Consider the following 12,103-nt stretch of genomic DNA (forward strand, 5'->3'; position numbering starts at 1 on the left):
TGTGAATTGTTAAAACTTTTAGTTTAAAGTAACCAGGTGTGTTGCAGATTTGCACCAGTGTAGTCTTACAGAGGTTGTTGTGAGTGGTCGTAACTACGGCCGTGTCAAAAGGGAGTGGCAAGGTTCTCAGCCCGAAAGCTCATACAGTCAAAAATTTTCTTTCTGTCTCTGAATAAATTGTAACTTGATGTTTAGAGGGTGCTTTCAGATTATAAATTTTAAATATGTTACTTTTAAAAATGCTTTAGGCACCATTAAAGTGAATAAATTACCATTTGTTAAAAAATAATTTGCTTATAATTTCATCAGTTACTCCCTGGCAACTACTTTCACGCTCACATAGTGTGATTAAATATGTTATTGTTCTTGATGAATCGCTAGTAAATAAAATAAATTGTTAAGAATATTGAACTTCCTGGCAGATTAAAACTGTGTGCCCGACCGAGACTCGAACTCGGGTCCCGAGTTCGAGTCTCGGTCGGGCACACAGTTTTAATCTGCCAGGAAGTTTCATATCAGCGCACACTCCGCTGCAGAGTGAAAATCTCATTCTGTTAAGAATATTCTTTGAAAATTAAATCCACGGTTCAAACGTGAAAAGAAAATCACTTGTGATGGTTCAGTACCACCGTTTCCTTATTAAAAAGACACTGGATTACAAGATTACTCTGAAACTACAAAAAAAAAAAGAAACACGAGTCATTTTGGCCTAACTTGTTAACCATCTCTCTTTCCGTAAAACGCCATCAGTGGCTAATTTTGGCTACAAAAGTTAAATTGATCACATAAAAAAGTCTGCCAGCTCTCTCGCAAAAGGAAGGGAATCCTGCAACGCAGTGTATCTTTAATAATGAACAGCTGGGACTGAAACTTACCAAACGATTTTCTTTCTATAACTCAGTTATATCTGACGTATGAAAAATTACAGAAAATAATGTGTGATCTATCCATTTCTATTCCTGTACAGAGTGAGGGATATCTTCTTACTATAAATAGTTTTTGATTGGTTCAATTGGTTCAAATGGCTCTGGGCACTATGGGATTTAACTTCTGAGGTCATCAGTCCCCTAGAACTTAGAACTACTTAAACCTAACTAACCTAAGGACATCACACACATCCATGCCCGAGGCACAATTCGAACATGCGACCGTAACGGTCGCGCGGTTCCAGACTGAAGCGCCTAGAACCGCTCGGCCACCACGGCCGGCACTTTTTAATTCATCAATGATATTGACTTTCACGAATGGTTCGCAGTGCTCTGTAATTCATCAGTGTATTCACAGCTTCAGAGTTATGAAAGAGTTTTATTGGGTTGGTTCTGCTCCGCAGCTAAAATTCAGTAATATTCTATTAGCAATAACAAATTTTAGTGTTCTCGTATCTGTGGATACGAGGATACAAAAACGTGGTAGTCATTACTTTATGCACCTCGTGAGACTACTCGTTAAGGTTAAATTAGGTTATAAACATAAACAATCTACCTTTAAGGCAATAAAAGATAGTTATTGTGAAGAAGATCACCAATTCACTCAGAACGGGGGTGGAACAGAAATATGGTACACTGTTTGCCGCAAATTATTTTCATATTTCCCAGATGAAATACAGGGAAAAAATAACATTGTTAAATTTCCATTCCAGTCCTTCACTATTAAAAATGCGTTGAGTTACGGGATTCCACTAAATCTGCAGCAGAATTTGCAATTCATTTTTGTCTGAACTGTTAGCCATTTATCGTTCCAAGAAGCTTCCTCAGTTATTAGTAACATCTGCATTTCTCTTATTGATAAGTTTTATTTTGATTTTTTGCCAAAACACAGTATAAACGGCACAAACTCATCTTGCAACAGCTACTGCGATATATCTTGAAACAGAGGCTCTTTTATACAAGTAATAGGCGAACAAAGAGGTAAGTACCTTGCAGGAAACCTCATTCTCTATATTTGCTGCAGTATAAGACAAGAAATTTGACGTTTATTTTTATACTAGCAAATTCTCTTTTCACCAACTGTCGAAGACTAAAAAAATACACTAACAGGTTGAAAAAATAAAATGAAAACCGTAGCTTCTGCGATATCGCCGTGGATAAGGGTGTTCTGTACGTTAACCGTATAACAAAAGAATCTCCTCTTTTGTGTAGTACCACTTGCGAAAATTTCATATCAATATGTCGAATGGTTTAGGAGATATGTTGTATGTCATGAATATTTCATTCTTGCACACGTGAGGTTAGATGTGTATGTACTAGATAAATTCCATTTAATCGAGATTGGAGACATTGAAACTTCCCCTTTGGAAAATTATGAATTACTGTGCTGGTAAACCTCTTACATTATTTGTTTTTCAAACAGCTGAGCAAAACTGAACATACTCCAACATTTCTCTCTTTACTTATTCTGATCATCACTAAACTGACACACAATATTTGTAGCGCAACGCAATATGAGTTTCAATAATCCCCACAAAAGAATGGCCTTGACTAATAATAACCTATACCTTTCATGAATTACGTACCTCACAAAACTCTTCGTTACTCGAACTACTGCTAAAACAGCAAGCGCCAATACTGCCAGCTAAATAAAAGATTCTAACTACTGAAGGCACTAACTACTGATAGGCATAGTTTGCAAATGAAAGATTTTGATAGAGATCAAACAATGCATTTACGTTAATAGTGATCAAAAGTCATCATACATATACCTATCAATTCACGACATCCGTCTTACCTCCAACTGCAAAACGCTACATGCTGTTCACATCCAATTGCCCAACACTACAATAACGAATATTCCAACAATGCCAACTAGCCACAGACTGCACACAGCACAGTCAGTGATTTTCATACAGAGCGCTACGTGGCGTTACCAACATAAAAACCTAAACAGCCTATTTACAACAGATAGAGAACTCCTCCCAAGTCTAAAGAAACAATCAATATATTCTCTAAATTTCATTCGAAGCAACATATGGTGTAGTATGCATCAAACAAAAAATCATACGATCACATACTTTTTATTGTAAATTGTTTCGAACTTCGCGCAGCGTTTTACTTCAATGAGAAGATTACAATAAGTATGATTATTATCGAAATTTTGGCACTTCACCATGAAGAAGACAAACGAAGTTATAAGTAATACGATAATCATTCTTTTTTACCAATTAGTTTCTCTAAATGGTTTGAGAAAGATTTGATGGAGTGCCCCGCGACAGATTCTGTCAGCATAGCGCGTCGTAACCCCTTCCGTCCATTGCGGGCAAAGGATGTTCCATTCATCGGGCTCGCTGGCAGACGCGTCACCTGGCTGCCATTGTGTGCTGCCTCATTAGATAACAATGGGATATTTTCCACGCTGGGTCAAGCCACCTCGCGCTGGACCCCCCTCTGCTCAGGTAGATCGCTTTTTTTCTTTGCGCAACCTAAGAAAGTACCTATCAGTTAGATATTTATGTTTCAAGTGAATGTTATGCGTAAACATGGGTAAATACGAGTAAGAGGACGTGACACAATGACAGAAAGGGGCAATAATATTTGGCCATACAGTGTGTGAAGATGCTGCATTTGTTGGTGTTTCGGGACGGATTGTTCAACGTGTCTACAAGCAGTGGTGTAACATATATGGCCGAGAAACACGACGACAGATTTGTGGTGGCAAAAGGATACTGACTGAGAAGAACTGGAGACCCGTTTCACTGCTTGTGAATCAAAACCGCTTCCAAACCAGACAGGAACTGCTGGAGGCAGTGAATGAAGGCGCACAACAACCCATTAGTTAGGAACATTGCGACAGGAACTGCGCAAGAGGCTTAATTTTTAAGATGACAACCCCAAATTTAATCGGGCTGCAAGAATATGTGACTGATTTTCTGAAGACTCCTCCACTCTATTCCACCTCGATTGGCCTGCAAAATCATCTGACTTGAACCCCTAAGAAATCTGATAGACATATCGGAACAGCGGGGAAAACAACGACATCAGCATTCCCGTAATTTGCTGGAAATGCGTGATCAGATCCTTAGCGACTTTATGATGATGATGATGATGGTGATGATGTTTGGATTGTGGGTTGCTCAACTGGCGGTTATCAGCGCCCGTACAAATTCCAACCTTTTCTCAGTCCAGTCTTGCCACTTGCACGAATGATGATGAAATGATGACGACAACAACAACACCCAGTCATCTCGAGGCAGGTGAAAATCCCTGACCACGCCAGGAATAGAACCCGAGACCCCGTGGGCTTAGCGACGTAATGTCAATGAAATGTGCCTGCACAACCATCTGGACTCACTTCTTGATCAAATCCATGAGCTACCAAGTCCAGGAGTAGAATTACACAGTGTTAATAAATGCTTGTAATGATTTCTCTAGTAGTGACTGTAATATTTTGTCCAGTGGCTTTACATCATTAATGGGGTCTGAATAAACCCAAGATTTAAAGTTGTAACATGCTTCCTTTGTGCTTCTGATGTGTAACTTTTGTGTGAAATCATCTTCTGTAACGATTGTGAAAATTGCTGAATGTGGTTCAAATGGCTCTAAGCACTATGGGACTTAACATATGAGGTCATTAGTCCCCTAGAACTTAGGACTACTTAAACCTAAATAACCTGAAGACATCACACACATAAATGCCTAGGCAGGATTCGAACCTGCGACCTTAGCGGTCGCGCGGATCCAGACTCAAGCGCCTAGTACCGCTGGGCCACACCGGCCGGCAGCTGAATGTGGAATGTGCATTTGCAACACTCTGAATGTAGAATGGAACTGAACTTACCATATCCAATGCTCTAAATATAATATGGAAAATACCCAGGTAACTCTGAGGACGAGTAGAAACTTAGTAGCTGTAGCCTGTTCATACTGACCCTTATTAATGGGCCCTATTCTTTTGCTGTAAAAAGAGAACTTCATATACTGAAACTAATGCTGCATACTTAGTATATGTTTGGTTATTCTGTGAAACTTTATTACGTTAAACTGAAAACTGTGATTTTTAAGCTTTTTCCTTATTTTACGCTAAAGCGCCGAAGAAACTGGTATAGGCAGGCGTATTCAAATACAGAGATATGTAAACAGGCAGAATACGGCGTTGTGGTCGGCAACTCCTATCTAAGACGACAAGTGTCTGTCGCATTTGTTAGATCGGTTACTGCTGCTACAACCGCTGGTTATCAAGATTTAAATGAATTTTAACGTGTTGTAATAGTCGGCGCACGAGCGGACAGAGCATCTCCGAGGTAACGATGAAGTGGGGATTTTCCCGTACGATCATTTCACGAGTGTACCGTGAATATCAGGAATCTGGTAAAACATCAAGTCTCCGACATTGCTACGACCAGACAAAGATCCTGCAGGAACGGAACCTACGACAACTGAAGAGAGTCCTGCTGGATTCAAGGTGTCACTTCCCTCCAGCACTTCTTCAGACACCAGTCGATTCCATGACGTCGTGTTGCTGCGCTCGCAGGGGCCCTGCGCGATATTGGGTAGGTGTACCAGTTTCTTTGGCTCTTCGGTCCAATAACTATCTGATTTGAACATGAGAAACAACTATCTTGGTGAACACGTCACTCAGCATCTTGCCCTTCAACAATCAAGACTTTGTGAAGTTAGCTGTAGTGTATTAAATACACGTGCAAATGGCTCTGAGCACTATGGGACTTAACATCTGTGGTCATCAGTCCCCTAGAACTTAGAACTACTTAAGCCTAACTAACCTAAGGACATCACACATATCCATGCCCGAGGCAGGATTCGAACCTGCGACCGTAGCGGTCACGCGGTTCCAGACTGAAGCGCCTAGAACCTCTCGGCCACACCGGCAGGCTAAATATACGTGCAGTTGATGATACAACTTCGTAATTATACAGAAATGTGTAAATCGTCATTGCTGCAGAACATAGCAAAGATTGTTCGACATGACCATAAAACAGTAGCATTACCTGCGCAATTGGAGATTTTTCTCTGCTCTGCAAACAGTACTTGTAATAAAAATATCACTGTGCTGCACATACAACGCATCTGGGCAATGCGCTTCTAAGTAAATCTTTATTAAATATATCACGATTTGTGCAATTTGTGCTCAGTAAGTTTTCAGTCATTAAAAGAAAATACGGAAGTTTGGGATCAAGTAAATGCTTCAATTTAATTTCTGTATTTTAATTGAAAAAACATGGGCGGCTAAAAAGTTAAAATTTGGAACTAAGAACATGTCTTCGTTAATCATTGTTGACTCTAAAAATCACCTGAATACAGGCATCGGAACGTAAAAATGTTTCGTGTGCTTCTTAAATAACGTTAAGAAGAAAACATAAAAATCTCTTGACACAATCCATTTAACTTCTGAGATAAAAAAATACGTGGCAATTGTGAGATGCCCACAATTAGCCAACGTACTGAACCACCCCGACCAATCCGCTGCCTTTAGAAGCCTGTGTGAGGTTTCTCGGACATGTCGGAGAAAATGGGCTGATGTACCAGCATGCACTACCTAAATCTCCAGCCGTTGTTAGAATGGTACGTCCTCTAGCAGGGCAGGCAAGTCGTTTGATAGGAAAGTGACGACACCTTGCACCAGTCAACCCGTTTGGTAATATGTAACGTCCTATTAGCCGTCGCCAGTGATTTCTGTCCATACACTAATTTAAAATCGACACTGATATCGTACTTCTACTGCGTGCGGATTTACGCCACACATGTTGGCTATGAACAATGATAATCGTACCTCACGTGAAACGAGCGTCATCTATGAGCAGTATGTTTGCAGCGGAAAATGGATCTTCACCACATGTTTAACACAGCCATTGGCAGAATAGCACTATGCCAGGCTGATCTTATGGTCGAAGGACTTGGCCACGCTGTACATGATACGGGTATAGCAACTGTTCATGCAGGATCGCCCAGACTACAGGATGACTAATTCCGATAGATGCTGAAATGCTACTTGGACTAGTTCGGCGACCGTCTTCCGCTCGTTACGATACTCGCTCTTTCACACCCGAAGTGCGAATGGTGCGAGATCTTCCGCGATCCGCCATTGTTGGAGCTATGGAGACAACATTTGCTGGTCGCTGGAAAAGACGGCTGAATAATGATGCAGATGGTACCCAGCATTCTGGCTACTTTTCAGCACACAGCACGTGGGCTCAGCTTTTGCTTGCACTTGCCAGACGAGAACAGATTATGTCTGCTATTGCCCGTGTGGAATAATAGGCTTCCATTACGCTGACAAGAGCAAAGATAAAACTCAAACGCAAAATCTTTTCCCAAACTTATCAAAACACAAACTGATTCCATTAGATATGATCTGTGCGATGCACTCACCCTGAACTGAGTATGGTTTACAGTAACAACAGTAACAGATGTTTACTCTTGTGATCAGACGAAACCACTTTCGTCCGGCCATAACTGTGGATTCTTTGATTGCTGTGAGAGAAGGCTCATCAAACTAGAACACGTTATTACATAACTGAATACTAGGTTTACTTAACTTCGATCACTTGTTTGCCACAGGAGTACTGCGTAACTATGGAGTCGTCGCTCGACACACAAATTAACAAACTGTTCTCATGAGGTATAATGTTCGAGATTTACAACAGTACATGTTCATCTGAACTTTAAGTACTCGTTGGTCCTACGCTATGATGTTACTCCTTCAGAGGGGGTCACGAAATGCTCTGAGCTCTTGGGCAATATAGTGACCTCAGTGTGAGGGCTCTCCTATTCTGAGAAGCAGGTTCAAATGGCTCTGAGCACTATGGGACTTAACATTGATGGTCATCAGTCCCCTAGAACTTAGAACTACTTAAACCTAACTAACCTAAGGACAGCACACAAAACCCAGCCATCACGAGGCAGAGAAAATCCCTGACCCCGCTTGGAATCGAACCCGGGAACCCGGGCGTGGGAAGCGAGAACGCTACCGCACGACCACGAGATGCGGGCTCTGAGAAGCAGGACTGGTTTTCTGGTGTACACCCCTTTCGTCATTGCGGATTTGCAACGAGTCCTCGCTAATGTCTGTGTTGTTGATTCGCGTTGACGACTTCGGTGTCGCACCACTATCTCTGGACGATGCCACACTTACTGCACGCTGTATCCATTGAAAGAAACAGAGGAATGTGTCCTTGTTTGTGTACTGCGTTATGTAGCTCGTTCGTAGTAGCAAGATGTTTGCAGTACTGGAGAAGTGTTAGTAGTCTTACGATATGGATTTTAGAGCCCATGTTTGGTGGACATTTTGTTGGACGTTTCTTTTCGTATTTTGGTCTATACGGCCACGTCTCAAAACGTGGACGTCATTTTATATTCATGGCGAAAAGTTTTCTATACACTAGTCACAATGACGCCTGCTGCCGAACTTCCCTCTGGACTTCTGTTCAGCTATCAGGGCATAAAATATCATAATTTTATTTCCACTCAGGTGGGAAAGTCCTCATTAACTGATTCATAGCCTATGAGGGCCATTTCAAAACTTCTCCACTCTGTAAGTCAGAACAGAAGAAAATTATTTATTTTACAAAATATATCTACAGGCCTTCAATGTAATCTCCATTTTTGCTTATGACACCTTCCCAACGTTTCGGCGACTTCTGTATTCCAGTAGGGCACCTTCACTGCTGGGCTCTGTGATTACCTAGGCCAAATCACTGGAAGCTTCATCAGTTGAACCAAAACGTTTTCTGTGCAATTGTTCCTTCAACTTGTGAAGCAAATCAAAGTCTGGTGGGCTCATATCAAGAAAACGGAACGATTTGTGGAGAAAAAAGTCATGGATCCTTCACCAAGACAATGCCCCAGCTCACAGTGCGTTGTCAGTGAAGACGTTTTTGGCAAAACACAACATTCCCATCTTAGATCATCCACCCTATTCACCTGATTTGGCCCCCTGTGACTTTTTTCTTTTCCCTAAAGTCAAGTCAGCTTTGAAAGGAACTAGATTTGAGACTGTTGAAGCAGTAAAAGGAAAAGCGACGGAAGTAATGTATGGACTTACCGAAAATGATCTGCAGCATTGCTATGAACAGTGGAAAACTCGTATGGAGCGGTGTAGAGACCGAGGAGGAGAGTACATTGAAGGAGATAACATGAAATTGTAAATAATTGTAATAAATGTTTTTTCCAGCATCAGTCCGGTTTTTTTCTAGCCGCACCTCGTATTTATAGCTATGAATCCCTTCATATCCTACGGAAAGATCATCTTCAGTTTCATCTTTGATTGTTGGCCCGGAATTTTTTCGGGCGTGGAGAGTCGGGACTTTTCCACTGTGACGACCGAGACTTCAGTTCTCGCTCAAAATCTCGTATTCAACTTTTAACAAGCGCAACAGTCCTTTTCAGGAACTGTTATCCTGCTCGATAATGTTGAAACAATTCCTCTGCGATTCTTTTGCCACCTGCGTTCTGCGCTTCACTCGTATCATGCGGAACCCTACTGGCAGCAACTTTTTTCATCTTTAACTTTCCAGTTATGATTCTGTAAACTGAAGTCATAGACATTCTGGCCTCATATGCTATTTCCTCACATGTTTTTCCTCGATCCTCTCACGAAATGTCGTTAGCAATAATCTGGGAGATGTAATCTGTTGCAGCTGATAGCCTATCTATTTCTGGGTTGTCCTCAGTGCTTACTCGATCTTCACGCAAACGAGCAGACCACTCTGATACTATGTTACGATCCACTACACTATTCCCACACACCTCTCTCAAAGCGTAGTGAAGTTTCCGTTGGATTCTTCTCAAGTAGAGATTCGATCGTTTTCAGCTTCCTTTTTGAAAGTGGACTACTCTATACACCGCCACGCGAACCAGCAAACAGGGTCTAATAACCCTTTAGGAATAAATGGAGATATTGAAAAAATTCCATTCCACCCATACTTCACTTTCATTTGTATTAATAACATCATTATTAATTATATTATGCCTAATTAATCCTTACCTTCTAGGAGACCCAGATAATTTTGTACCTGCCAATCCATTAGTAACACCAGTTCATATTCAACCAGTATGATATTTCCTGTTTGCATACGCAATTCTACGATCAATTCCTAATAAATTACGAGGTGTTATTGCACTATCCTTGCGTGATGCGTGACGTGTAGCTCACAACTGTAGCTCACACTGTAACGGTCGCCTATGCCTAGTTTGTAGGACTTTTGAAATGACTCTCGTATTCTCATACCTATATCAATTGCAGAACTATCGATATCAACTTCACTTTCTCTGATCGAAATATAGTGATTTTTGCTGCCTGTGCCGTAGTATCCACCGATACATCAGACTGCAAAATGAGAATACTACTCTCTGGTTAACTAAAATGTGTACAACTTAGGATTTATCTGTTATGAAACAGGGGTCTCATGCAGAATGTCGTAAATCCACACTCAAGAAAGGAAATAACATCACATCGGTTAAGGAATGTTGCACCGCCGCGGTACCGTCATAAAAGAGCCCGAGAAGAAAAGAAGTTTTCGTTCTGTGTGTCTCGGTCACGTGTGTCGACCGCTGGTTACCTGAAACAGTAAATAACTGTAACATCAAAGAGAAACTTGATGCACTACTTCTTTGCGAAGAATATAATGGAACTCGAAGATAACAGTTGAGTCGTACGCAAAAGGATATTGTGACAGACAGTGTCCAACAAGAATAACAGTTCAGCGAATGTGCAAATACACAGAGGTGACAAAAGATATGGGTTAGCGGTATGCACATGTACAAATGGCGGCAGTATCGCATACACAAGGTATAAAAGAGCAGTGCATTCGCGGAGCTGTCATTTGCACTCAGTCTTTGAACTCGCAATGGTAGTTGGAGCTAGACGCATATAACATTCCCTTTCGGAAATTGTTAGGGAATTGAACATTCTGAGATCCACAGGGTCAGGCGTTGTTAGTGCGTGAAATAACGCAGAAATCAATGTGGGACGTACAACGAACACATCCGTTTGGACTTCATGTTTCCAAACAACGATGCACCACATCACTGGGCCACAATTATTCACGATTGGTTTGAAGAAAATCCGGGACAGTTCGAGCGAACGATTTGAGAGAACTTAACAGATTCCAGGGTAAAATTGCGTGTAAAATTAGATGCAGTCTCTAGTTCTAGCGTCCAGAGGAATCTCATTGTTCTCAACTTCAGATCTCTTGTCGAGAAAGGGCATAGTTTCTAAAACTCGTAAAGAGGCAAGACAAGACACATCAGGCATTACTATCAGTACTGTCTAATATAGTCGTAAGCAGCTGTGTGTTTGTGTGTGTCTGGATAGTAGCTGACACTAAATCACTTTTATACATCAGCTCCAGGAACTTAGAATGTGAGAGCATTTGCATTTCCTGTTCATTGTGGACTGTTAATAAGAACAGGCACTATAGAGCAATTAAGAAAAAAGAACACGACGACACTTAGCTCCATTATCAAGAGATCTGTTTAAGTAAAATAATGAAGGTCAGACTACCCTTTATGATGAAATAATTGCAATCAAGACATTTCAGGTATGATGTGGTTTCTGGATGGGATCTCCATTAATATAACTGAGGAGGGTGAGGTTAGCACACTAGGCTTCAGTAGGATGTTGGTTGGGATTCCCTTTTGGTTGAGCAACTTTGGAATGAATCATGATAACTGGAAAATCTAGAACAGGGACATCTAACTGGCACTGGGATCAGGTGAATGACACGTCATTAATGCTTATGATAAGCAGCATGTTTAGAGTCTAAGGTAACAGCTACCTCTTCGCTGCCACAAAATCACGAAATCTGGGTGCTAGTATTTCTTGGAAGGGGGCTACTCTACCTGCTGCGCCACCAGCTCCTCCGGGTCCGCCAAAGCCGCCGGCACCCGCCCCAGCGCCAGTGGACGCCTCTCCCTCGTAACGGATCTCGGGCTGGTAGCCTCCCTGGTCCGCCTGGTAGTCGACGATCTGCTTGCGGCCATCAGGCAGCAGCACGTTGTAGGATCCCTGGGCCACGTCACCATCGCGAGACTCGCTGTGTCCAAACTCCGTGCCAGTCTCCGCGTCGCTCACCTCGTAGCTGAACTCGTACTTGGCAGGCTCCTGGGAAAGCACACAGAGCCCATAATCCACCATCTGTCTCGCCACATGCTTA

At 41.8% G+C, this 12,103-nt stretch overlaps 1 protein-coding gene across 1 annotated transcript; it reads right to left on the minus strand.

Annotated features, from left to right (window-relative positions):
• Window positions 1–11,721: 11,721 nt before the first annotated feature.
• Window positions 11,722–12,084, minus strand: LOC124788506 (pro-resilin-like). The gene has a single exon (XM_047255775.1). The coding sequence runs from the start codon at window positions 12,082–12,084 to the stop codon at window positions 11,722–11,724; it is 363 nt and encodes a 120-aa protein (XP_047111731.1).
• Window positions 12,085–12,103: the final 19 nt, after the last annotated feature.

Source organism: Schistocerca piceifrons, chromosome 3, assembly GCF_021461385.2.
Source record: "Schistocerca piceifrons isolate TAMUIC-IGC-003096 chromosome 3, iqSchPice1.1, whole genome shotgun sequence".
NCBI classification, from domain to species: Eukaryota; Metazoa; Arthropoda; class Insecta; order Orthoptera; family Acrididae; genus Schistocerca; species Schistocerca piceifrons.